This window comes from Corvus kubaryi, unplaced genomic scaffold (assembly GCF_017639235.1).
Source record: "Corvus kubaryi isolate FWS band 111438036 unplaced genomic scaffold, C.kubaryi_AGA036_p1.0 37398, whole genome shotgun sequence".
Lineage (NCBI taxonomy): Eukaryota > Metazoa > Chordata > Aves > Passeriformes > Corvidae > Corvus > Corvus kubaryi.
This window is the reverse complement of record NW_024581137.1, coordinates 39428579-39455102: the sequence shown is the minus strand read 5'-3', so window position 1 is coordinate 39455102 and position 26524 is coordinate 39428579. Positions and strand designations below refer to the sequence as shown.

General features: G+C 35.6%; 1 protein-coding gene across 1 annotated transcript in view; it reads right to left on the bottom strand.

Annotated features, from left to right (window-relative positions):
- The window catches only part of MALRD1 (MAM and LDL receptor class A domain containing 1), a 237235-nt gene that overhangs the window by 158894 nt on the left and 51817 nt on the right, over window positions 1-26524 (bottom strand). The window contains exons 14-19 of the mRNA XM_042044140.1: window positions 22649-22801; window positions 22397-22502; window positions 20711-21078; window positions 18730-19142; window positions 4583-4670; window positions 1680-1856 (exon numbers count right to left, since the gene is read on the bottom strand). Of these exons, the coding sequence (XP_041900074.1) occupies window positions 1680-1856; window positions 4583-4670; window positions 18730-19142; window positions 20711-21078; window positions 22397-22502; window positions 22649-22801 (1305 nt within the window). The remainder of the gene's footprint in view (window positions 1-1679; window positions 1857-4582; window positions 4671-18729; window positions 19143-20710; window positions 21079-22396; window positions 22503-22648; window positions 22802-26524) is intronic.

The window sequence follows — 26524 nt, the reverse complement described above, 5'->3', positions numbered from 1 at the left end:
CTCCTTAGGGTAAAGAAACCAATTTATTTTCCATTTCTCCTATGAATATTTATTCTCCAGCACATGATCCAAGTTGAGTCTAGTCACTCTCCAGAACTTTGGAACAGATTATTACGCTTAAGTGACTTTTTTGAGACTTGTGCGAGGAAAATGAGAATTTATTTTAACCCATAAACCCATACAAAATGCTGCATCGAGAAATCATAGTTTGTTGGTAGACTGTGCCTGATACTTCTTTCCTTGAAGGCTAAAAATGGTAGACTAAAGAGAGAGTGAGTTTTGATTTACAGCTTGTATATCCTCACAAAGGAAGCAAACTGCAGGCAGTGTGATCTCATGAGTTGCCCATATGAAGATTTGTGATGTTTCATGAGAACGATGAGTTGCATTAAATGCATATTCCCCTTTTTAACATGCTTTGTAAACATTATATGTAAAGTGCCTCTGAGAAAGATAACACCTTCCTGTGACCATATTTCTGTTTCAGTCAGGATGTTTTTAAGTCCTAGTCCAGCGTTGTCTTTTAAGTGATAAATTCCCATCTTAGTGATGGGAGACCTCAGACAGAGCAAATATGTAAAGGTGTAGTCTCCACAGTACTTATCTTGCTTAGAAGGAAAAGATGTTTTGTAAGATAATGTAAATTTCTGAGGAGAGAAATAATCAGAGGGCTCTGCATTTATTTCTCAGGGCCAGATTTCAAGGCTGGTGTTTTTTCACACTATAGGAAACTACCCAGTGATACTTAAACATCAGATTCATTTCTTCCAGTTATTCCCACATAAGAAATAGACATAGGGAGTGAAGGATGCTTTTCCTCACTGAGTCCTCAGCCTTGAGAGAGGTGACTGAATTCCCTACACTTTGTGTAATGAATTCAGAGTTTTCATTTTCAGTGACAATAGTCTTGCTTGCAAAGCATGATGAGGTCACTGTCTCTAGATGTCTGTCCCCCACATTAACTGTCTTCAGTAAATAGTTCTTTCAAGTACTGTTCTTTGAGGCAAAAGGAAGTCATTAACAGCTTCTAAAATGCTACAGTGTGAACTGCTGCAACTCGGAAGCAACAGACAATTGCCTTAGATCTTTATGGACATCATATGCGGACCTTGTCCATTTTCCCACTTACAGCATTCCCATAAGACTAACAGCTTTACAGGCTGGAACTCACTTCTGTGTGGAGTAGGGTGAATTTCACAATAGTTGCTGCTGCTGAAACAATTTGGTATAAAAAAATCCCCAACAACCAAACAAGCAAATGAAACCCATACTTATTGAAGTAGGTAAGAAGTGGATCCAGTTCTCCCAGACATCCACCCCGAACATGAAACTCTAAAGTTATTCTCTCTTCCAGTCTAGACTAGAGAACATTTTAAGAAACTATGCTCACTTAAAATTGTCATGTATAGTTATCAATCATTAGGGAGCTGAGGATTCCTTCCCCTGCCATATTTCAGCAGTTACTTGAATTGAAACATTGAGTCTGAATCAGAAGGCAGAAAGTGCATTACATCACACATTATTAAGAGCAAACTGCTATTATATTTCTGGGGAAAATCACATTAAAATAACATCTAGGTGCTAATATCAAATTGCAAAGATAAGATAGAACTGCTGAAGCAACGTGTTTAAGACACAAAACTAGTAAGGTAGCAAAGAACATCATCTATTCCACTCACCACAAGCTGACTCATCAGACTTATCAGAGCAGTCAGGTCTAAAATCACACTTCTGGATCATCTGGATGCAGTGGCCAGAGGCTCTGCAGACAAACTCCTTCTCTGTGCAGTTGTTCATGGGGAGTGTGGCAGGAACTGAAGTTGCTGAAGTACTTGTAGAAATAGTGGGCAAATTTCCTTTGAAAAAGGAGCCAAAAGAACGTTGAGCACCTGGACTAAGGCACTCCAGCTTCATAATGGTTTCTCCCCTTGCCGCTCCCACCCTTTTCCAGGGTATAGCTTAATGGAAACATGCCGGGACAGTTGAGTTGAGCTCAGCAGGAACTGAATTGGAGCTGTCCTCAGTGGAAAGCACTAGTTTTGTCACTCCATCCATATAATCTTTGACACTTGCAGGAATTTATTTACACCTCTTGCCTGTCTTTCAAATTTGGATTAACCCAGTGAATCACTTCAAAAAACTGATGCCAAGACTCACCAAGCAATCACAGAAACTGATTTTCTCAGTGAACCAAGGCTAACAGATCATTCCGATGATAATGGGGTTTTTTAACATGTTGATTACTACAAGTGACTGTGGAAATTACTATGTAACCTTCTTACCTTGTAAATTTATCCATGAAAAAAATTATTTTCTCATTAGAGAAATTATTCTGAGGTCACCACCTTGTTCCACCACCTCCTTTATGTTTCATTCAAACTCATTACCACTTCTTGCAAATCATCTTTTTTTGTCCTCCTAGTCTTTAAAATGCACCTTTCTTCAAACTTACTCTCTTTTCTTGAAAACCTTTGCTATTATTGTCCATAAAATGAATTTTCATCATAAAACTCCTTTTTAAAATTTAATAATTTATTAAATTTTTAGCTGTAGTGCACAATGCACCTGAGCAATACACCTGAGTTAATTAAAAAGTATGCGTGAAGACTTTTTATATTAAATGTGTCTGGGATAGCAAGGAATTTCTTTTTTTTTTTTTACCCTTGAAGGCTGGAGCAATAATACTGATAATAAATTACCCATTTCTATTTTGTAGGGTAGATAGAAAATCTATGACATTAAATAAATTATATTCCAGTCAAATGAATGATACTCCCATAATGTCCTAAAACTCACACAAAAGACTTAGGGGAAGGAATGTTCTGAAGGAAGAATTGTATTAATTGATAAATCTATCTACAACTCATAATAATAGCAAGGACCTTATTGGTCAGAAATTTTTAAATATAAATGCCACGTTCAAGCCTCTGCTCCTGATAAGCTGAAATGGAAGAAGAAATTTTGAAGTACCCTAGCCTTCGCCACACGTGAAAAGAAAGGAGGGCCTGATACTGCCTCTGTTTTGAAACAATTAATTTTCTATACTTTATTAAACACCATTTTGTCCAGAGCAAGCATCACTGAATAGCCTTTGATTAGGGCATTCAAATGATGTATTGAAGCAGTACATTCAAGATTCAAAAGATTCAACATCTTCAATGTTACTTATGAGAGACTTTACCACCAAGCTGTCAAAACCATCTCTCCCTGTCAGTACTTGGTCACTTAAAGTGGAGCAAGAGCAACTGGGCAGTGCTTGATTCTAGTGCACAGGGAGAGGGGAACCCTGCTTTTTCAGCCTGATCCCACTTGTGTTAAATATGGTGGAATATGCCACAGCTGTTGTCTGTTTTGCAGGCTATTCCCACAGTCTCTCTGACTGTTTTTTGGTTGTTGGGATACTTTTATGACATGGAGGAGATAAAATAAAGGCAGGACCCTGGACTGTCTCAAAAATTGCTCTCAACACTTAAAATATTTTCAGTATATACATAACACAAAACCTGATTCCTGTCCACCATTATACTTGACTATTTTATCTTTCCACACAATGAGCTTTTCTTTGTTTAGTTATTAACTTTGAAACTCTGACCCTCAATAATTTCCAAATTTCTTGTTTATTTTGAAAGTTTTCTTCCTAACTAATTTAAAAATATTTAGGTGTTTTCTGATTAGTTCTTTTAAGATTATTTCCCCTGAATATAAGTCACGGTACATTAACTATTTACAAAAAGCCTTTATATCCAAAATGTTATAATAACAGCTTTACGCTGTATAAGTACGGTAAAACATTAGATAATTATCTGCAAAAGAAATACCATACACATTTGATATTCCTAGTAGAACCAATTATATCTACAAGAAATTTTTGGAGTGGCAGAACAAAACTCATCTGCACTAGGGTGTATATATGAAGTGCTAGGATACTAATATTCAGACACTGTTTTAAACTGCTGCTCTACAGCCCTGTCATGACTTTACAGCAACTGTCACACCATATATAATAACCCTGCAATGCCTGCTGCAGCTAACAGCAGCCCTCTTAAAATCCCTTCTGTGATGACCTCTGGATCTCAAGGCTGGTGTCTTGAAGTACATGTCTTTTGGGATATAATATTTTACAATTCTGTAGACATTGTACTACCTGTAGTAACAATGACTTTTGATGACAGGTTGCTCTATCACCTGAACTACTTTTGTGCTGTCACGTGAGAGCAATTGGCACAGTAAGTATCTTAGGAATTATTGGGGTGGAAAGCTGTATCAAACTGAATAGGATGAATAAAAGTTCAGTTCATTTACACACAGATGAGTTTCTTTTACCTTCTAGGAATAAAAATCTCAAAGAGTATGGAAGCGGCACACTTCTCACTAAGGGTCTCTTTTGGACCTTACATGCACAGCAGAAACTATTTTGTGCTGATGCCTGGATATGAGGGTCTGAGAAGCAGGGAAACAAGTCAGGATGTCCTTGTCAGGCATAGTCACAGTTTAACCTGGTTTATACTTTTCTAGTAGCAATATTTTCAAATGACAGCAATCAATCAGCTCACAGGTCAGAGATGTGCACTTCAGCTCTTACCATTGTAAAGAGTACAGCCCAGAAAAGACACATCATCAAGTCCAATGTCTCCAGTGAAACCATCTCCTACGGTACCTTTCACCAAAATCTAGGAAAACACAAATTACAAAAGCATTTTTCAGTGTATAGTAGACTTCTACTTCTCATTAAATATTTCTTATGAATTGATAGAGGAGTCATTTGCCGTGTTTCACACTTAAAATGAGATTAAATTTATTCTAGGGGATATATTCTATTTAATGACAATTTATGAAAGAGACTAATTATTATCAGCTTTCACTGGTGGTCACATTAATCACAGTGAACCATAACAGCATGGTTGACTTTACAATGGTGCAAATGCACTGAAACATCACTGTGATATAAAATGATGGTAAGACATTATCATAAGTGGCATGTTATGATTACCTCCTTTGGTATTTATTGCAATGACATTAATCATGATTAAATATAGTATAAATATAGTATCATTCATTTGAATAAATTATAGACTCTTATGCAAACTCCTGTATGATGAAAACAATTAGGCAGGTAAGAAATGATCTATGGAACCTTTTAAAGAAAAATATTCTACCATTTCATTAGAGTTGTCAATGCTATATTTGTTTCATTATTGTCTACTGCCAATGAATGGGAGAAGTTAGTGCTTGTGAATACTTTCTGGAAGACTACATAAACCTCCTGTCTTCTGTCTGTTGCTGAGTGATAAATATCCAGAAGGTGATTAGTGAAAGATTTGGTGAGAATATTCTTAGTCTGAATAATTAATAAATCCCTATTTTTAAAAATAATAAAGCCTTCTCGAGCACACACTTTGAAAAAAGGTAAATGTACGTTTTTGCTCATCCAGTGGAATTCAAACACTGTTATTTCTTCACCATTGTTTTAAATACTTATTTCACATACTACACACACACATTCAGCTTCTGAAATGCTGTATAAAATTTCTAATGTATTCTTTCAGTTTTTTCCTCACTTCAGTATAAAATTCCTACATAGGAATGAAGCATAAATAATGGCAAAAATATGACAATAGTGCTTCAGAATTCTTTTAGTTCTGATATTTTTGTTGTAATTTATTTATGTGCAATTTTATTTGTAAAGAAAGGTTATGATGAACAAGAACCATTTTTCATATGATATGTACACAGAGCTTTTAAGCATCACACTTGAAATTTATTACTTAAAAGATGCAAGAAATGGTCTTAACCTTTTAAAAGTAAAATAATATCAGTCTGGATATGTTATCACTGACAAATTAGTTTCTGTTATTTTGACGTTGCATGTGAATTTTAGATTTATTACGGATGCTGACATCACCAGAGTAAATAAGAATGATTACACTTCATTTATATATTACATACATTAGATAAAATAAATGAGTATGCTACAAGAAGATGGATATATGTCCCATACTATGGATATGCTCCAGATGGGTAATTTTAGACAAAATATATTTAATGTGAATGATGACAGTAAATGACAGCATTGCTTTTTATTGCTCTCACGTCAGTATGGGATTCTTATTTTTCCCTCAGAATACCCACAAATATTCTTTAATATTACCCCAGTCTTTTGGGTTTTTTAGATTAAAATAGGGACAGTGCTACAGTACTGATACCAAAAGCAATAAAATGGTTAGAAACAGGAAACAGGACAACCCAAACAATCTATTATTTGGAAATACCATGCAAGGAAATTTATTATTCCAAAATGACAAATCTCCTTCCAGTGTAATTTTGACTGGCAAACACACAGCAGTTAAAATATAATTTTCAGTTTTCAAAGTATGAATGACTATCCAATTGCAATTAATTACTTATTAATTACCTCAAATTCAGACAAAGAGGCAGTGAGTTTGTTTACTTACACAATTATTACTAAGACAAACCCCAATACCCTTGCAACTACATTAATTTTCCATGGGACTGGTTTGTGCACTGGTGGATATCACTGCTGGATGTTCAAGGAGCTTTTCTCCCCAAAGCTGCCTGTGCCCATATCCCCAGCCCTGACAGTCACAGGGGCTGAGGACATCCTTATGTAGCATCTTCCACCAACGTTTCCCTTAAGAAAATTGCACTCTTACACCTTTAGCAGGAATATTTTTAGAAAGGGATTAAAAATATCCAAATATAGAAGTGACAGGACAAAGTTCTCTAGGGCGAATTAAATTGAGAATACCTCTATATTGTTATGATGATGATTATGATTGATTTGATTAAAATCTCCCCACACAAATTGTTTTTTCTTCATTTATGCACTTGGGGAGTCCAATATTTTGACAAAAAGCATGAACTCATTAGCAACACAGAAAACGTAACAGCGGTGTAAGTATACACTTAGAACTGAAAATAAGACCAATTTATGAGTTTAGGGCCTTGATACAGAGCATAATTTCTCTGCAGCTGTGGTTAAACTTTGACCACTTAAATTAATTTGCCAGCTGTAATTCTGCAAGCTTCATAAGATACTGTTTTATTAAACAACTTCCTGGAAATTCACACCACATTTATTATTTGAATGAGAATAAATAGTCCCAATTTCACATTTTCAGAAGTCTAAGATCCAGACTCAATGAAATCTGTAAAGGTATCAAAAGGTATTCAACATAAAGAAAAGAGGGGAAAAAGCCCAGCTCAATGAAAGCAGACTGGATTAGAATGAAACTCTCTATACATAAAAGGAATGATCCTGTAAGATTTTGAACCAAATAGGCTTTTGAAGAGTGAAGTAACATTATGACAAGTGTGAATAGAGAAATTACAATGGGTAATATTGTTCTGTACAAATGTTCAGTTTTTATAGTAATGCTCATTTCTGTCACTAGCCAATGCCCACTGAAGGTTACCAAAATAAAACCTTAATTTCTATACAAGCATAGTTTAAGATTGAATGGAATTAATTTCAAAACCTGTGGTATATTCAAAATTCGGAGGGTTTCTGAATGCATAGGAAATAGTGATATTAGTTCTAATGTATTTAACTTGTAATTTAGACAAACTATCTCAGGTATCGCAGGAGGTGTCAACAGTGTTATTTATTTATTTTATTGGTAGTTAGAGCATGCTATTTTGATTAGGTTTCTACAATGATTTCCAGCAAGAAATCATGTGATTTGGTTTGAACAGGAAAGAACAACACACAAATAACTGACAAAACACTTTGTCTTTTTAAAAGACTTTTGTTGTAACTTACTGAAAGCAAATTAATACACATTTCACTGCATATCTCTGAAGTAAACTAACCCTATGTTGTAATGCTAGGGATAAATAAAGAAAATGATATGATTTATATATATATATAATGCTGGTTTGGCCAAATTTAGAAATATATCCTCTGAGAGAAGGCAGGTCACCACCCCTCTCCCACCAGGTTTGGGAAAAATAAATTTTCTTCAAAGGAAAGTGAAAGAGATAAAAACTATAAAAAACTATTTATTTAACAAACACACGGGAAAAGGAAAATAATGCTAAATAATAAAATCTTTCACTGTGGAGAAAAAAACCTGGGAAAGTGTGCAAGTCCTCCCTTTGGTCTCCTTGGACCTGGGGCTTGGCCCAGGGCCAGGCCCTCTGCGCTCGGTGGAAAGTCCTCCTGATGTGCTCTGATATTGAAACAGTCCAGTGGAAAAGGGAGAAAATCCGAAATTCCAGGGAAGGAAAAAAGTTCAACTCTCAGTCTCTCTCCAGAGAAAAAGAAGCTGAACCACTGGCCAGAAAACTGACTCGGGGAGCCACAAGCCGGGTGCCTCCTCCCTCCCCTGCCGCAGATGGAAAAACAACGCTATCTCTGTGTGACCTTGAACAAGCTGCAAACTGCTTTGAAAAAGTTTTGCTCAGTTTTTCCTTCCCCCTCTCAGGCTCAGTTTAGAGGCATAGAAAGGCACAGGAATTAATTTCTGGGCATAGGGCAGCAATATGAGATACACATCATAAAGTCACCCCAAGACAAATAACTTTTCATCAAAAAAGCAACAAACTCCTTATGAGGTGATGGAACTTTTGTATTTACAGACAAAGGTCAAGCCACAGAACCAAGCTTCAGAGCTCCTTTTTATTAAAATATTTTCATCTAATGATCCTGTCACAAGTCATGTCATAAGTCTTCACTGTAGAATGATTTTTTTAAGAATGCATGAACATATTCCTATAATTTCTCAAGAAGTACATTAAAAGGGAAACTGTTTTTCATGAGAACACAATTCTCTCAGAAATATTTTGATTTAAAAAAAAATCTGAGAAATTTAGATTTAATTTTGAATTTTTGAGCAGTTATTAATTCATGTCAAATAAGGTATTGATGGCTTTGATGAGTCCAAACATAGTATTTTATTCCTTCTTGGCTTTGTTTCTCTGCTTCCTCAGCTGCCATCAAAGGAGTAGGCACTGTGGACTTGAGACTGTTCCCCCAATCTCTCATCTAGATGTCCAGTGGTTGCATCCTGTCTACGTGGCACTGAACTGTTCCTCTGTACCTTCTGTGACACTCTTTCTTTTGGGAAAAAAAAAATGGGTGCCTGGGTTGTCACAGTGTGTTCCAGCTTTCAGAGCTGTTCAGTGCCACATGGAACCCTTCTGCCCCCAAAAGCAAGCACAAGTGGAGACCAGGCATCAGCTTCTGGAAAGATTATCAACACTGGGTCACCACATCATTTTAATTATACCGATTGAAAAGCTCAAGATCACACTGCCCTTCTTCAAAGCTCATCAGCCCCTTTCGTTCATGACCATTGAAAATGCTCTAGAAATAAATGTCTCAAGACTTCAAAAGTTGACATACAGTCCTTTCACACAGGTGTCCAAATGAATTGTTAGCAACACCCTTAAGGTTACACACATCAAATATGAAAAATCTTGCGTCAAATATTTGATGTTTTACAGTGATTGGTTTTATAAGATAGTGAAAAACCCTAGTTCTACTTCAGTAAAGCACTTTATCACACTTCACTATAAGCTTGTGAACCCTCCTGCTGATTTATGATGTTTTACACAGCATTTCTCTAAAGTGCAGGCATGAATCACATTCCTATCCTGTTTTAGACTATTCAGTTATATTGGTGGGATTAATAACTACATATTCTGGGAGTCTTTACTTTGCTGTGTTAAGGCCACAAAATTTCATTCAAGAGAAAAGACCCTGTTGTCACTCTGTAATATTAGCACTGGAAGAATTAGTGCAGAAGTACTATATGTCAGTGCCTAAAAATTTCTGGTTTTACATATAAAACAACATGATTAGCCTGCCCACTTGGGAAACATCTATATAGCAATTATAATTGGGAAGCTGTATCTAAACCAGCTTAAGTTCATGGTTAGTTTTTACTTAATCTACAAGGATATACAAAGTCTTCTTTCTTTTCTCCCAACCATAGTTTCCTTCACATTTTATAGGTAAGAAAAAAACCCCAAAACTGCAAAAAAATAACAAACGGAAAACCCACCACAACTCTGTCTGTCTGAGTTACTGTATCAAATACCTGGGACTTACGGTCCTGAAAGAAGTGTTCCACATTGATCATGATGACTTGTTATGACCTGAGTACTTCTGTCCCTCCCTTTTGTACAGTAGAGCATGTCAAGATATAACGGGCTACATAAAGGCATTTCCACATCTCTGTGTAGGGAAGCCTGAATTGGGTTGAATGGAGAGACTTGTATCTGACCTATGCAGTGCTTACTGATAAGGCAATTCATCCATGCTGAGATAAGGAGCATCCTAAGAGGAGACACTCATTGATTTCTTTTCAATGCTTATGAAAACATTTGTGGTAACAGTGAATTATCTTTTCAGCAGCAAATGCTAGTGAGCAAAGGGATCACTATTAGACCTTTTGCCTACAGATACGGACCTTTCCTGACCCAAAGGATTTTTCCTGACTTAGCTATACAGAATTTCTTAGCTATACAGAAATACTAACTTCCCAAAGTAAGAAAACAATAGCATAGGGATATCACTGGAACATGTGAGCTGACACGAAATACTGTCTTCATTACAATTAATGAGAGTTTTGATATATACTTCAGTGGGAGTAGAATTTCTACATTGTTTCATAATTCTGCTATAAGCATACTCAATAAACAGAAAGATTATAAATTTTTTTTAAAACTCCCTGCTTGATATCAAGCATAGAAGTACATAAGGAAATTTAATTAAATCTTCAATGAAATACAGCTTTCCTGTAATCTTCCTGTTACATTTTCAAAGATGGCTTCTAGATCCAGTTAAGGCATGAGATAAAAGTCACTAACATTTTTCGTTTCCTTGCAGTTATCCAAGTCTCATTTTCCTGTTCAGCAGTTGCTGATAAGTAATAAAATAATATCAATAGGAAATGTGAAACATTACTCTTAATTTTCAGGAAAGCAAAACTCCTATCTTACATGATGCCCCTCAAGTTCAAATGGCCCAACACAGTTTCTCAGTGGGCTGTGGGTTTCTGAAAGATGGTGAAAACCTTTCATGACTTTGGGTTTTAAAGTGGGCATATTTAAATACATATTTAAATAAATATTTAAAATGTGGGCAGAACTTTAAAGTTCAGTAGTGAATAGAAAGGCTATTTTTACTTTTTGTGATTTCCTTTGAGCAGCCTACATGTAAATAGGGAAAAAAGGTAAAAAAACCCACCCCGGCCCCCTTGTCCTCTCCCTTCTCAAGAAAAAACAAATTGCAAGGAAATGACAGATATGAAATTAAGATTACAATTTCCACTGGAAAAGGCATTATTAAAGACAGATTAGAAATTCTTATTCTTGGTCCTCTTTGTGCACATATTGTGACTTGACAACATCATGACAAGTCTTCCACAGCATATCAATAAAACAATAGCACAAAGAATAAACTATTTCTATTTTTAGAGTTGGTTATATTTTCATGGTATTAAGTATTCTGATAGCACTGAAAAAAGGCCACTATCTTTCCCAAAGACCTGAACTAAGCCCATGAAATTTTCTCTGAAGGTTTGTACAATATATTTTCCTGACTTCTCATGTGACTTGTTTCCACAGTTTTCTATGCTCTGAAGTCCATGTACCAAAAATGATAAAACTGATGTTTAGGAATGAGACTTTTATTAAAATTCATGCTCCTTTTTCCCCTTTGAATATACTGCATTGCACCACACACATTTTCAATATGAAAATATTGAAATCGGTACTTTACTTCATACTGTAGGTATTGAATGGCCTCCACTAAAGTTCACCACCAACCACAAAGTCTAAAGGTTGTTTTTCACCCCTTCCCACAAGTGCCCTGGTTCCCACATTGTCCACACTACACATATATTGTTTCTGGCCTAGATTGTGGACTAGTCAGGAAACCTGAGCAAGAGTTGTCCAAACTAGAGCCTGTACAAGTTCTGCTTGACATATTAACATGAAATTGACATGAAATATGTCATCTTTTGTTTCTGGCCCGCTTGATGCTGGTCATGAGGATGGCACATGGTGGAGAGCTTAGATCATACAAGTGCAAGAATTAGAGCTGCCATACCAAAGGCATTGACACTCCAACAGGACAGATATTGAGTAATCCACGATTTGGCCTGACATCAGTGACCTCTGGCTGCAACAGTTCACAGACACCCTGAAACCATCTCTGCACATCACAACTGCCAGGACACATCCTAAAAAGGCATGAGTGTTAAATACCAGTAACACAGCAACCTTTTTGGGTTTGGGTATAAGGTTATTGTTTTTGTTTGGTTGTTTGGTTGGGTTTCTTTCCTTTTTGTTTAAATAGCTTGCAGAATTGCGTAGGCTTTGCCCTGGGCTTCATACAAAAAGTGTTGCCAGCCAGCCAAGGGAGGTGACTGTGCTGCTCTGCTCCACTCTGGCAAGCCCACACCTGGAGTGCTGCATCCAGCTCTGGATCCCCCAGCATAATAACGACATGGACCTGTTTAAGAGTAGGTCTAGAGGAAGGCTGCAAAATCTGGTCAGAGCACTGGAACATCTCTCCTATTGAAACATCTCTCCTACGAAGACAGTATGAAAGATTTGAATTTAGAGAAAAGAAGGATCTGTGGAGACCTTATGGCAACATTTCAATACTTAAAGCTGGGTCATAAGAAAGATTGAGAGAGACTTTTTACCAAGGTTTATACTGACAGGACAAGGGGCAATGATTTTAAATTGAAAGAGAAGAGATTTAGATTGGACATAAAGAAGAAATTTTTTACAACAATGGGGAGAAATGTGTTAGTCAGGTTGGATGAGAATTTAAGCAATATTTTATCTAGTGCAAATGTCTCTTCCCAATCCAGTGCATTTGGATATTTAAAGGTCCATATTAGCCAATTAATAAAGACTTACTCCAGAGCCAACTACATAGCAAACTTTGTAGGTTTGCCTGAAACCACAGGCTGTACAATACCACACTGAAAACAAAAATGAGAAGGATGACTATAAACAGACTAGAAACTAACATCACAATGTAAATGTAAAGCCCAAAGAGTACCATGCAACATGGAAACATGTATCAGGGATGAAAGAAGCCATCACACAGATCAAAGAAGAATAGTCAGAAAAAGAGCTACTGAGATGAAGCAAATATGTGTGGATATCCATTTATTTGAAGTAGTATTGGAGGAGAAAGAAGCAACAAAAGCAAATGGTAACATTTAAAGGACAGTAAAAAAAAAAAAAAAAAGAAAAAAAAAGAATTCCTGAATACTAATCCCAGCAGATTATTAGGGGAAATACAAAGGATAAGAGTAGGAGAAGGAAGATGAGGAATGATAAATTGAAAATTGAAATTGAAGCTGTTTTTTGAGTGGAAATCCATGCTGACTAAATCTTTGTGTGGAAATTACTAGCAGCGAATGGATCAAAAGCAGTAACATAAAAATGGTCACAAGTGGGTATTAGAGGTGTAATAAATGTCTTAGATAAGTCCTTGATAAATTCAGAGCTGCTTCAACACCAGATTTTAATGAAAAATATGTATCCGACCAACTAAATATTAACAAACTCCTGCTGGTATGTCAAAACACGCTGAAATGAGGCCCTGAAGAAGGAAGCAAGTAGACAATCAAATCAAGGCAGAAGGCTAACAACACTTGACAATAATAAACCTGGTTCAGTAAAGGTGAAAGTGACTGCAGAAAATCTGAAATCACAGTTAGAATATCAAAAAGAGTGAGCCTCCCAATGCACCAAAAGCTCTGTGCAGCACCGAGCCTCACAGCATGAGCACAGATGCACGGTGGCAGGGTCGGCCAACCAGCCAACTGCAGTGTGTGTCTCCCCACGGACTGCTGCCACATCCACAGCAAGAGCAAACCCAGCGTGCACTGGTTCCACCCAGACTCTCAGCAGGATATCACAGGTGAGAGGTTCGTAGCCGCATTACTGTGCTACTAGCCCTTAACAGACATTTCTTCTGATAATTTGCCAAGTTACTTACTGATTTCATTTGAAGTTTCTTGCATCCAAAACATCCCTCAGCAATGAACTGCACAACAGACCCTCCTAAAATACTACTTCCTTTTTCTTGGACTGTGTTACTTAGTGATTTCACAGAATACCTCTCATTCTCTGTATTCAGAAAAATCACTAAAAATCTTTCTCTATGAAGCTTCTTTGTGACACTGTTGATTAGATGTTTCTCTGCTAAATCTCAAGCATCTCTTTTTCTAAAGGGAACACAGTTTACCCAAGTGCTCTAGAAAGCATCAAACAAAACATTTCCACTTCTTTTCTTTTTTTCCCCAGTTTAATGTTACAAAAATATGGGTAAATGCACAACTACATTGATTTGTTTTCTTTCTTCCTGTGCTTTCCACACTAGGAAATAATACTTCTCCTTGGGACAATGAAGAGAAATGCACACTCTTCCAGAGAAGTTGCATGTAAAGAAGTTTGGTTGAGTTTGGTAAGCTCCGTGTTCTGGAATACACCAGTAGAAGTCCAGAATTTCAACCCAATGTTTATCAATTAATGATTAGAGATGATTGAAAAATTCACACAAGTTTGTCTACAAAAGAATTGATGATACAAGCCCCACTGAAAATTTCTCTCTGAGGGGCTGTGAAATGGGATACAAGATCTAAAACTCGCAATTTCCATAGTTTTGATGCTTGTTATGTAGGAAAAAAAAATTTTTCTTACTTGAAGGATATTATAGCAAACAAAGAAGACTAGTAAGTCATTATCTTGTCCCAAATTGGTAAAAAGGGCATTTAGTTTACTGTAAGTCTTCTCATATTATTCATGTATGAAATATAATTATCACCAGTAGAAATGCACAAAAGAAAGACATTACATTCTGAGACCACACAAATTGCCACACTGGTCTCTTTTTGTTTGAAACAGAACCCCAACTCACTATAACAATAGTTTGTAAAATGGAATTACACCAAAAATTCCATTTACCACTAGAATTCTGAGTCTTTCATTACAGAAATGGCTGTTGGGGTGAGGTTGTTGATCAACCCACTCTTTTCTCAGAAAAGTAATTGCAAGAAACAGCAAGAATTGCAGAAATAAGAGTCATTTTTGTGATGCTGTTTCGCTTATTACATAGAAGATCATCAGAATCCCCAAAGAACAATTGCTATCTCATCTCACTGAGGAATGAAAAGAGTAGAGGGTGAAAAAGCAGAACAGCTTATGTGATTGTAACCTAACCCGCTTAGCATTTTATGTATGGTTTTTAGCCCTTCCTATCTCTCTTGACAAGATGAACAGTAACAGCCTGGATGTAAATGATGTATGTGCACTACATATGGATTTGACACCAAACTGATATGTCAAAGTCATGCTAAAAAACATAATACAAGAAGTACCTGTATAGTACAAAAAGATAGCACAACAGATAATAAAAATAGCAGTTGGAAAAATAAGGTTGTTTTATATTTGTGTTGTAATGCTTTTCTAGATTCATAGCAAATGTATCATTCTAATTTTCAATCAATATTCTATTCCTTTCTAAGCTAATACCTAACTGATAAAAAGATTAAAATGATTATAGTGAAATTTTTTTGTTTATTTTTCTTTACTACTTGTAAAATAGGGAAATATCAAATGCATTTTATATCTACTTAATTGCAACATTATTCTCCTGATTTTGGTCCTCATCTTTCACACTTAAGTGGAAAAACCTTTATATTTGAAGGAACAAGGAAGATTTTATATATGATACTCAGAATACTAAAACTTTTAGTAATGATACCAAATATAGCATTAATAGTTAACCATGTACTTAAACAGTGTACTTGCACTTCTAAATTTCATAAGAGCCAATGAAGAAAAAGCAAAACTTATCTTTATAAACTCATCACAAAAGGATGATAGACTCCCTTATGTATAACTTAGATTTTGAAGTATCAAAATCTATAACAATCTTTGTTTACAGAGATAAACATATAGTTTGCAGATTAGCAAAAAGTGAATAACTGTATCGGGGGTAAAGATAATGATTCTTTTTTAACAATGTGTTTTGCAATATAGTAAAGTTGCCCTAAGTCTCTTAAGACAGACATGGAAGTTATGTGATTTATAGCATGATGAAAAGGAGACTACAGTGTCCAAAAGGATTGAGATACAGAATTTTGCCATTTTTCACATATCATCATTTCCTTTTCTGGATCATCAGAAATCTGAATGAATAGAGCAAGCTAAGAGAGCAAAATTTTTCTGAAATGTTGAAATAGAATCTTTGCACTTTGTTCTGAGAAGAAACTATTTTAGATGCGATTATTCCAAGGAAGATAAAAGCAAACACTATTCATCATCAATATGACTAGGTTACCACAGAGAGAATCTTATTTTACTACCTTTTCAAGTGTTTATCTAAAAACATGTAGGTACACTTCTCAGGATGAAAATAAATGCAGATCAAGTAAAGAGACAAGGACACTCAACAGTGGGGTTTTCTCATGTTGAAACAAGTATCTCATATAATTAAAAGGAATAGTTTATAAGAAATTTATTTTTAACTTGAATGTTTCCAACTAAAAGAAATTTATAATTTCTTGCCAATAATATCCTTTGCAGAGGAAGAGAAATGAGATCAATAAAGCTGCAAAATTTTTATAAGCATGTGTATTTGGGACCATTTTTACTACTTGTCCATAGTAGTATTTGACAGAGGTGCTTAATTTTGTCTCAGAAAACTGCATTCCTTTCAATTAAATAATTTAGCTCTTAATTTACCTTTTCCTCATCCAGCTACTTCCATTGTTCTCACTGATGTCATATTTAACACTCTGGTGTAAAACATCTGATGGAACAGCAGCAAATGTCACCATGGTTTAATGGAAGCTAGGACAAAGCTGTCCAGACAAAATTAAGATTCTGAGGCTTACTGGGAGCTGGTGTGAGCCAAGGGAGTCTGCTATTGCCTTTGGGTTTCTGCCAGAGCATTCACTTAAAGGGCCTATAGTTTCATACCTATAGAGTTCTAAACTTTCAAAATTGAATCTGTCTTTCAAGAGGTTCTCAAATGCCTTTCTTTGCTGCTTTGAACTTTTGGCTGAAAATTCCTCCTTTTCGTAGGAGTTGGTGTATAGGCACAATTGTTTATATACTCCCAAAGTTGGCTTCCCATGCTTAGCAAATAAACTGAAAATGTGAATTTGAGGGATTTCCTATTTATAGTGATTATTTCTTGGAATGTGGTAAACAAATGACCTACTTACATAGGGAGGGAAGAGGAAGAGGAGATAGATGTATGATTATCTCATACATTTAGAGGAGAAAAAAATCAAAATTAAGGTCTGACTGACAAAGAGATCAGCACTTGGCAACTTAGTAGAAACAGAACACGACTTGCTCTCTTCAAAACTTCTGAGTGTGGAAGCGTTGTAGGTTGTGACAAGGCAAGCTCCATTATAACATACACAATACACAATAATGAACATTAGTCCTTGAACTCTTTCTTCAGAACAATCAAACTTACACCTCATGCTCCTCAAAAATGACTATGAGAAACAAAACTACATCAAAATAATATAAGATCTTTGAAATTCCCTGCACAGAACTGGACAAGTACAACAGAGAACCCTACAACATTAACACGTGAAAAACATCTCAGTTACTGAATAGACCTTCCTAACTCTCAGGGGGTCAAATACAGGATATGTAGGTTTATAGCTCTTTAGATAAACCACTAAACATAGAAGGGGAGGGGAAGGGAGGGGAGAGGAGGGGAGGGGAAGGGGAAGGGGAAGGCGAAGGGGAAGGGGAAAGGGAAGGGGAAGGGGAAGGGAAGCTAAGGGAAGGGGGGGAAGGAGGCTTCGATAGCATTATGTTTATATGCCTTCATATTTCTACAAAATATCTTGACAGAAAATGAACACTCTCCTTCCAGGTGCCTCTTTGCATCTACAGTAATATTAATGCCTTTTCCTCCAAAGAGGAGAAAACATCTCTGTACTTAAAAACAGTGTTTTGGGAAATAAACATGAACAATCTAAAGAAAATATTGCACTATATCAGATTTAAAAGGAAGGTGGAAGATGTTTCTTTTTATAATATGGTGGGAGGGAGAGGGGGTGTTAATTTTATGACCAGTTGACAATCAAGTGAACTAATGTCTCCTCTAATAACCCAGCAGAATATCCCACTGGAACAAACAGATCACACACAGTGAAAGATAAATAATAGATACAATATTTAAAAGATGAGAAAATAAGTCAATATTTATAGCTGTAACTTATTATAATCCTATCTTTCTCCAAATGATTTTTGACTCTTAGTCTAAGCCAGCAGCCAAATATTTTGAATTGATGTATTTACTGGCATTATATAATTAAAGGTTAATTTGTAACTCTTGAAAAGTAAGGCAGAGCAGAGGATATTCTTTTGAACAGTCTTTACATTAATGAATCAAGCTGTTTTGCAGTAGATTTGGATAAGATTTTTTCACCAAATCCTTGAAAAATAAAACCAGTATCTATTTTAAATAACACATATTCAAAACATTAAAATTAAGCAGTTTAGGGGGAAAAGTTAATGTAACAACAGGAACAAAAATATTTCACATATTTCCTCAAAAAACCCGACAAACAATTTTAAATTGTTTGATTGGACAATAGTTTGATCAGACAGTTACAAATAGCTTTGAGATTGTGTGGTCATTTATATACTCTCAGTGTTTCACGATGCAGCAAATAAGCACTTCACAACCTAGACGGATCATACCTGAAATGGCTTAGAACTGCTGATGAAGAGTGTCTGTCTGATCCATCTGTTTTCTTGATTTCCAAACTTGTACCACAACAGCCATCCCTTAGTATTACTCACAGTTCTTTGGAAGACTGACAGCTTATAAACTTCTTTTCCAAACATATGATAATGAAAGCGGAAAACACAGGTTCCATTGCCAGAAGGGTTGAAAAGAGGACTAAGCAAAACTGCTTTATCTTGGAATTGGCATGGCTCAGAGGATTCCAGGTAAAGGTAGTGTCCTCTGGCTGTGCCTGTCGTGTGATCCTTTAATGGGCCTGTATTAACTGTGGGGGTTGGACCCTGGATTCTGATCCAGTCAAAGTCATCCTCTACATCCTGCTCCCAATTGCACAGCCCATTCTCAAAGTTACACTGTAGGTCAGGGTCTGAAATGTAAACAGAACAGACCGTCAAAAATAAAAAAAACAGTATCAAAAGGGGATAGTGATTTAATATACTTTTTTTATCCTTACAAAAATTTATTTCTAATGTATAGAAAAAATGCATATCTACTTCTCCTTGAAGACATTCCCCTCTGAAGGATATATGTACACTTGTCTGTACATAAAAAAATTATTTTCAATATTATCTTTCAATATATATCTGTCAAATTGTACTTAATTTACTGAATAAACAGAACTGTGAAAAAATTATCCATGTTATTAATTTTTATGTACTATTAAAATTAAAGACTGTAAAGTTCTTTAACTGAAAGTGAACAGATCAACAGAGGTTAATTAGATGAAATAAACCACACCATACTGTCTTGTAGGTATGTGTGATAAGTGATCTAATGTATTTTTGCATGTGAGATGTAGTCCTAAAAACACGTTGTGGTCTAGGTCTTTATTATCCTCAGTAATATTAACATGATAGCTTTATCAAGGCTAAATCAAAGAGTTTATAACAGAACTGCGCTTTTTTAATTTGACACCAAGGCAAAATATATTGATTACTTCTAATATTAAACAATAAAATGTGTCAGAGGTCGTGAACTTGCATTCCAACTTTGCATCTGCTTTTCATAAGCAGTAACTGAGATTATAACAATTTTTTTTAATTGAGCTGTTGCATTTAATGATGTTTAAAACTTCATCTCAAATCTTATTGTAGACCTCAAAATGGGTTATAAAGAGGATAGACATTCCACAAGCAGAAAAACTAAGACAAGATGGAAAGCCTTCACTTTCTTTTAAATTTAGAGCAGTTGATATTCAGCAAATATTACTGTAGATAGATATCACCTCAAGCATGTAAGGTGCCCCCTGTTTCTCAAACTGATTGTGATTTGCATAATTTAGTTACCTCAGGAAGTGATAAAGCAAATGCTAGTTAATTTTATTTTATATTAATGTTCTTGAGTTCTTAAAATTGATGAATGCATGCTTCAGGGGAAAAACCATCAACAGCACCCTTCAGCACTCAAGGTGAATGTCAAAAATTTGAATGACTCATAGCTTTCCTCAGTACTTTCAAGTTCTTTCTTTGGGGTGGACAAATATGTCCAACATGACTCCTATCTTTGGCATAGATATTTTAACATATTATTTGATAGGTAGAGTATAGGTACTAAGAAGAGGCAGGACATACACCTCTCAGTCCATCAGTACACCTTTTGCTGTACTTCTGTCAGTAAAATCAAAGATATCACGTTGACCCAAAACAACTGTCAGACTTTAAATCCTCTCTTTTAAAATAAACTTGTAATGAATGGTCGTGTTTTACCCAAGTTAAAGAAATAGAATTGTTTTGGATAAAGGAGATTGAATTCCGTTTACCCTCAGTTGTAGCTCATCATATGCATTTAAGTTTAAAATTATCATTCTGTTTCATCACTAACTGTATTCAGTGGAATCATTACTGGCTGTAGCAATTCTGCACTCTTTCTGTCCAGGGATGAATTGGAAAGTCAATTTTTGTGTGGCATAAGTAAGCAATAGTGGAAAGTACTTACTACAGCTGTCTTCATCCGATCCATCCCCACAGTCATCCACAAGATCACAGACCAATAAACTGTCAATACACGCTTTTGTGTCTCTGCACCAGAAGTGATTTGGACCTTCACAATTTAATGCTGGAGGCGGGAGAGCACAGTTTTCAAATCTAATATCATCAATGGCTGAGACACCCTCATAAAAACCCAGACTGATTTTATCAAGTGAAAATTGGAAAGGATGTGGAAGGCGTCCAAGCTGAATGACTGCCTTCAACCATTGATTTCCCTCATTGTAATACGTCCTCCAAAGGACAGTAGGCTGTTTCAGCCCATCCACAATCAATTGCAGCTCTGCTGCCCCAACTGACTGTCCGTAATTGTAATACCTAAAATGATAAAAATAAGAATGTTAAGCGGACAAGTGATGAAAATGGACATCAGTTACAATGACCAGTACCTTTTCTGTTATATCTCTGTGATACATAGGAAGTCCACAGTGCCCGTAATTCCATCCATTTTCTGAATGATGGTAGGATAGACTGCTATCAGTCTAGGCCTTGTTTCAAGAATTGAAAATTTTGAGAGAAGAAGTATACTTCATTAAATTGAAACTCATAACTGAAGAGACACATTTCCTTTCATATTAAGCAACACTGCTCACTCAGGTGTGTAATGTCTTTTTATAAATGTAATTCAGTACATAATTGTAAAGTTTCAAGAAGGAAAACCAGAACACTTACCGAATGCATAAGCATGCCTTCTATCTATGTTAGTTATTGTTAACATGTTGCCTTCTCCAACATTTAAAGCTATTAAATACTTAGGTTGGCAATTGTACAACAAAACTGGAAGCAGAAGCAGATATACAACCAACAACTTGTAATGTCCAACTTCAAGTCATGAATCTCAGATAAAAAGACAATTCCACTTCCTATGGCAGATGTATATGACCTCACTGAGACAAACTGCACTTAATAACACCAAGGTCAGGCCAAATCTTTAATTAAACAGTAGCACCAATTTGGCCATAGTAAACAAATTATCACAGTTATATTTTTTTTGTCCATCTTTGACAAGTTTGCACAAACACTGAGAAGACAATTACTGAAGATGTTTGTTTGGGTTTGATGGTTGATTTTTTGTTGTGTGTGTTTTTGGGGGTTTTTTGTTTGGGTTTTTTTTTTTTTTTTGTTTTGTTTTGTTTTGTTTTTATATTTGTTTTGTTTTCGGGTTTTTTTCTGTGCATATAAAAAAGAGAAGGGAAAGCAAAGAACCAGTTATTGCACTGGGACTTTTAATTAAAAATGATGACATCTACTTTTGGATACTGTAAGTGACTCCAGGACCTACTAGATTTTTCAATGCTTTCTTTTTCTCGAAAAAAATCCACATATTTAAATTTACTTAACTAAAGAATTGTTAGGAAAAAGACTGTGGTAGTTGCCCACATATATGCAGGCACAATCATTTACTGTAATTTTGCTCAGAGCCTGAAAACAAAGTCATGTCATGTTTCTGTTTTATTCTCCAAGCGCTTCATGTTATATCTGCATATTGTTCACAATGAAGACTCTATGCTGACAGAATAAAATTAAATAAATTCTTCAGAGAAAGATGTATCTATTTCAGACTATAACTTCAATTTCAGTCCAAGAGAAACAATGTGAGATGATCCAGGAATTTTAAATGTAAATTATTCCTTACCAAAAGGACAGTGTGCAATTTGATCCAGTTTGCCTGAACTTTGGGCTTCGTAGCCGAGCTATTTGTGAAATGCTGCTGCTGTTCTTCAGAATGAACATAAAATGACCTGTTAAAACAGAAAACAACTTTTTAGGCTTAAAAAATAAAGGGTTTCTGAAGGTTTTTAAAGCATTCATGGCCTCCACTTAAAATCTGTTTTAAGAGATGGTTTATCTATTCCACTTCTCTGTTTCTAGGCCTGGCTTGTCTTACCTTCAGGTTTGTTATAGGTGTGATCCCATGGAGGGGCTTGCTTCTGAAATGTGGGTGGAAGAGCACTGCTGGAACTTCTTACCCAGTCAAATTCATCTGCATTTACAGTTTCAATCCAGCCACAGCTCTCTCTTTCAAAGTCACATACAGCAGCTGGAATAAAGAATGAGACATTTCATTTCTATACCAAACATTACTAAACGAGCTTTGCAGTATGAAGAGCAAATAAAATGTTTCTAATATGTCACCAATATTCTAGAAATAAGTCCAGGAAAGGGGCATGGAGAAGCAGAGTGGCTTCATACCAGACATGAGGTATTTGCTTAGGAACAGCTGAGTAAAAGAGCAGCCACAGAGGAACAACCAAGCCATCGCTATGTGCACTGCATTCAGTGAAACAACTCCTTCTCTCTTAGGCTGCTTCTGCCAAAGCACTCAAAGCAGGCAAGGAGGTGCTGACAAAAGACCTCACAGTCCTCCTGGTATGGAGCAAGAACATTGGGCATGCAAAGCAGCAACAAACCTTCTGCAAGATCTTTTTTTTGTTGGAGACAGAAATTAAATCCCCTTTTTCCTAAATGCCAGCAAGTATGCTAATGATAAAAAAATCCTTCTTCTATTCATAATCGGAATAAAGTTAAATATCAGGCATTAGTGAGGTACTGTGATATTTGTAATCCCTGAAACACAAACTACTGAAGTGAAAAAGATCTGAAAAGCTGCATTCAGCTGCATTCTTCAATTCTTCAATTAAAAGAGCAGCAATATTTTAGAAAATAAAGGAAAAATAAAGGAGTGGAAGGGTGTCATTTATGAATGAATGTAAACTGAATAATATTGATTATGTTACAATGAAGAAACATAGAATCATGGAATGATCTGGGTTGGAAAGGACCTTAAAGATCTTCTAGTTCCAACCCTGCTGCCATGGGCAGGGACAGCTCCCACTAGACCTGGCTGCTCAGAGTCCCATCCAACCTGCCCTTGAACACTTCCAGGGATGGGCTATTCACAGCTTTTCTGGTCAACTTGTTCCAGCGGCTCACCACTTCCACAGTAAAGAATTTCTTCTTTATATCAGGTTTTCCTTTCCTGCATTTTATAAAAAATCTTCATTAAATCACAAAATCATATTTTTATTCCTGTAAATGTAACTAAATGGAAAACATTAAGAGAATTATTTAAAGATTTTAAGTAATAATTTATTAGTCATATACCTAGAATAAATAAAGCAAATATTCAGGTATGACTGTCAGAATTCTGCCATTATTTTATAATTCTTATCACAGCTTTCAGTGGTCATATGATGCTATGGTCATAAAATGGTATGTAGAATATGCACATATCAGAATCATATGAAGTCTCATGGGGAATAAGATTACATCAGTGTTTATTTATGGAAATTATGGGAGGTTTTTTAATTTGTTGTGCTTGATTTTGTTTTGTTTTGCTTTTCTCTTTAGAAACTATGTTACACTAAGTTATGTATAATTTTTTAGAAAGAATGAAAAATTACTAATGAGGCGTCTTAGTTATATTGATAGCTATAGCTTCTAAAAAGAGAAGGTTTTGTGAATTATTAAGCAAAGCACTTAAAAATCCACAGTTAGCTTAAAACAAAAAACATTCCACAAGTGTGGAAGGACAAATAATGTTTAAGAGATCAAAGAAAATATAAGTTTGCTCTACATATGGTGTATGTGGGTCAGAAATGCCAATGATAAAGTGATGCAAATCAAATGTGACTAAAAAACAGAAGGAAGGAGTTTTTTGACAGAATGTTTTGATAGAATAAAAGGAAGACAAAATATATCTGCAAATATTCAAGGACCTAGGCATGAGAGAAATGACTGAAAATCTCCAGAGAGAACATAATGAAAAAGGAATATGGAGAGCTATTTTTGATTTGCTTTTTACTCAATAGAAGAAACCATCACATATTCCCCAGAGAACAGCAACAAAGAATATGACAGACCTTGGACACAGATGGTTACACCAAATGAGGCAAGTAAACAAGATAAAACTGTTAAGTCTGAGCCCAGACTTCTTGCATCTGTAACTTGTAACACAGATAAAACACAAAAGAAAGGATGCACCAGACCATTTAGCTTAAGCATGGATGAGTACACTAAGATAGAATAACCCTGAAATCTTCAACTAAATCTCAAACCAACTATTTAACACCTAGGGAAAATACAAGAATACAAGAATAGAGCAAACTGGTAGAGCCTGGGTGAAACACACTTGGATCTTGATGCTTGATAACACTTCAATTTTCTAATTGTCTTGTCCCATAACTTCTTCGACTGGCACTTCCATTTCAGACAGATTATTCAGAAAAAAAGGCTTTTGCTTGGGTACTTTTGTACTTTCTCTCACAGTGAACTCATACAAACTAATCTGCCTTCTATCCTAAGACTTTTGTTTTTGCTTTTGTCCTATTTTCTTTTATTTTCTTACATGCTGTCTTTATACTCTAATCATCACATGAGCCTATGGGCTCTGCCAGGCTGTCTTCTCTTCACATGCTGATTAATTTATTGCTAGTGTTTCTTAAACTTCTTTTGTCATCCTTACTGTGTTTTTACATTTAACCTACCAAAATTCGTCATCTTTTCTATATTTTTCATTTAGAAAATACATCAACCATTTGTTTGATGCTTTTTAACTTCTAGTGGTATCCATGTCACCTGTTTGGATACATTTTTCCTTGCTGTCCCTTTTCGCATCTTTTTTAACAAGCTCCCTCACTAATCAAGAAGGAATCAGTGATACTGTGAGCATAGCATTTGAGAGTGGTTGGCTTTGTTGATGCTTTGAGAAAGCTGCCTTTACATCTTCAACAGATTCAGTTTTCTCTGAGCTGACTTGTTGTCACAAAACCTTAGATTTCTTCCTGATTTTGGGTTCTTATGCAAAGCGCTTTTGCCTTTTCTGTTTTGAGGAGCTTTATTCAAACGCCTCCACAAATCAGATGTGCAGTTTCTCTGTTAGCGGAGTGGCACCTAATAGGAATTTAATAAACAGTCCTGCTCAAAACAGTATTTTAAAAACAAGTGTTTAAGATATTAACATTTCTTCAAGAATGGAAGTTCATAAATCTCTACAACCCCCAAAATATCTCCTAGTCTTTCAGCTTGTGTAAATTTATACAGAATGCATCATAAATTAAAAAATCCAGGTGAAGAGATATCATCATTATTACTGGCTTATAATATTTTCTTTTACTTAAAAACTATTTCTAAAGGGTCCAATATGTCAGTAAACATTACACTAATTTTTAATCCACAATTTAAAGATAAATTTAGGAACTTATTGCTAGATGGCAAAAATAAAACTATCATCAGTTCTAGGAACCAGTTTAACTCTACACACAGTCATCTTAAACTATTTTAACCCTCTTTATAATACAAACACACTGAAACACAAATCTTTCTTCCCATTTTTATGTTTTCTATCCCAGCTACTATTTACTAATTTCATTATATATGCTCACTCAAATAACACCGTACTTTGTAGATGCATTGGCTAATTTTTACAATGACAAACTGAATAGAGGCCAGTTAAAAAATTAATGCAAAAGTTCATCAGCAAGAAGTAATGCTAACTGGAACAAACAAACAAAAGACAAAAAACAAGTCACTACTTGAAGATCAAACAAGTTTGATCTTTACAAAATCCAAGGCAGAGCTTCCCCTTCCCTCACTTTTAATCTCCAAATATTAACCGCTACAATTTTGAAAAAAATAACCACCACTACCACCTCCCCCTGCCAAAAAAAAACCCCAACAAAATAACCAAAACCAAAAAATCCACGCTTAAAACATAAAAGTTTAAAACAAGTAGGTATAGTAGTCTGCTCTACAGATAGCTAGG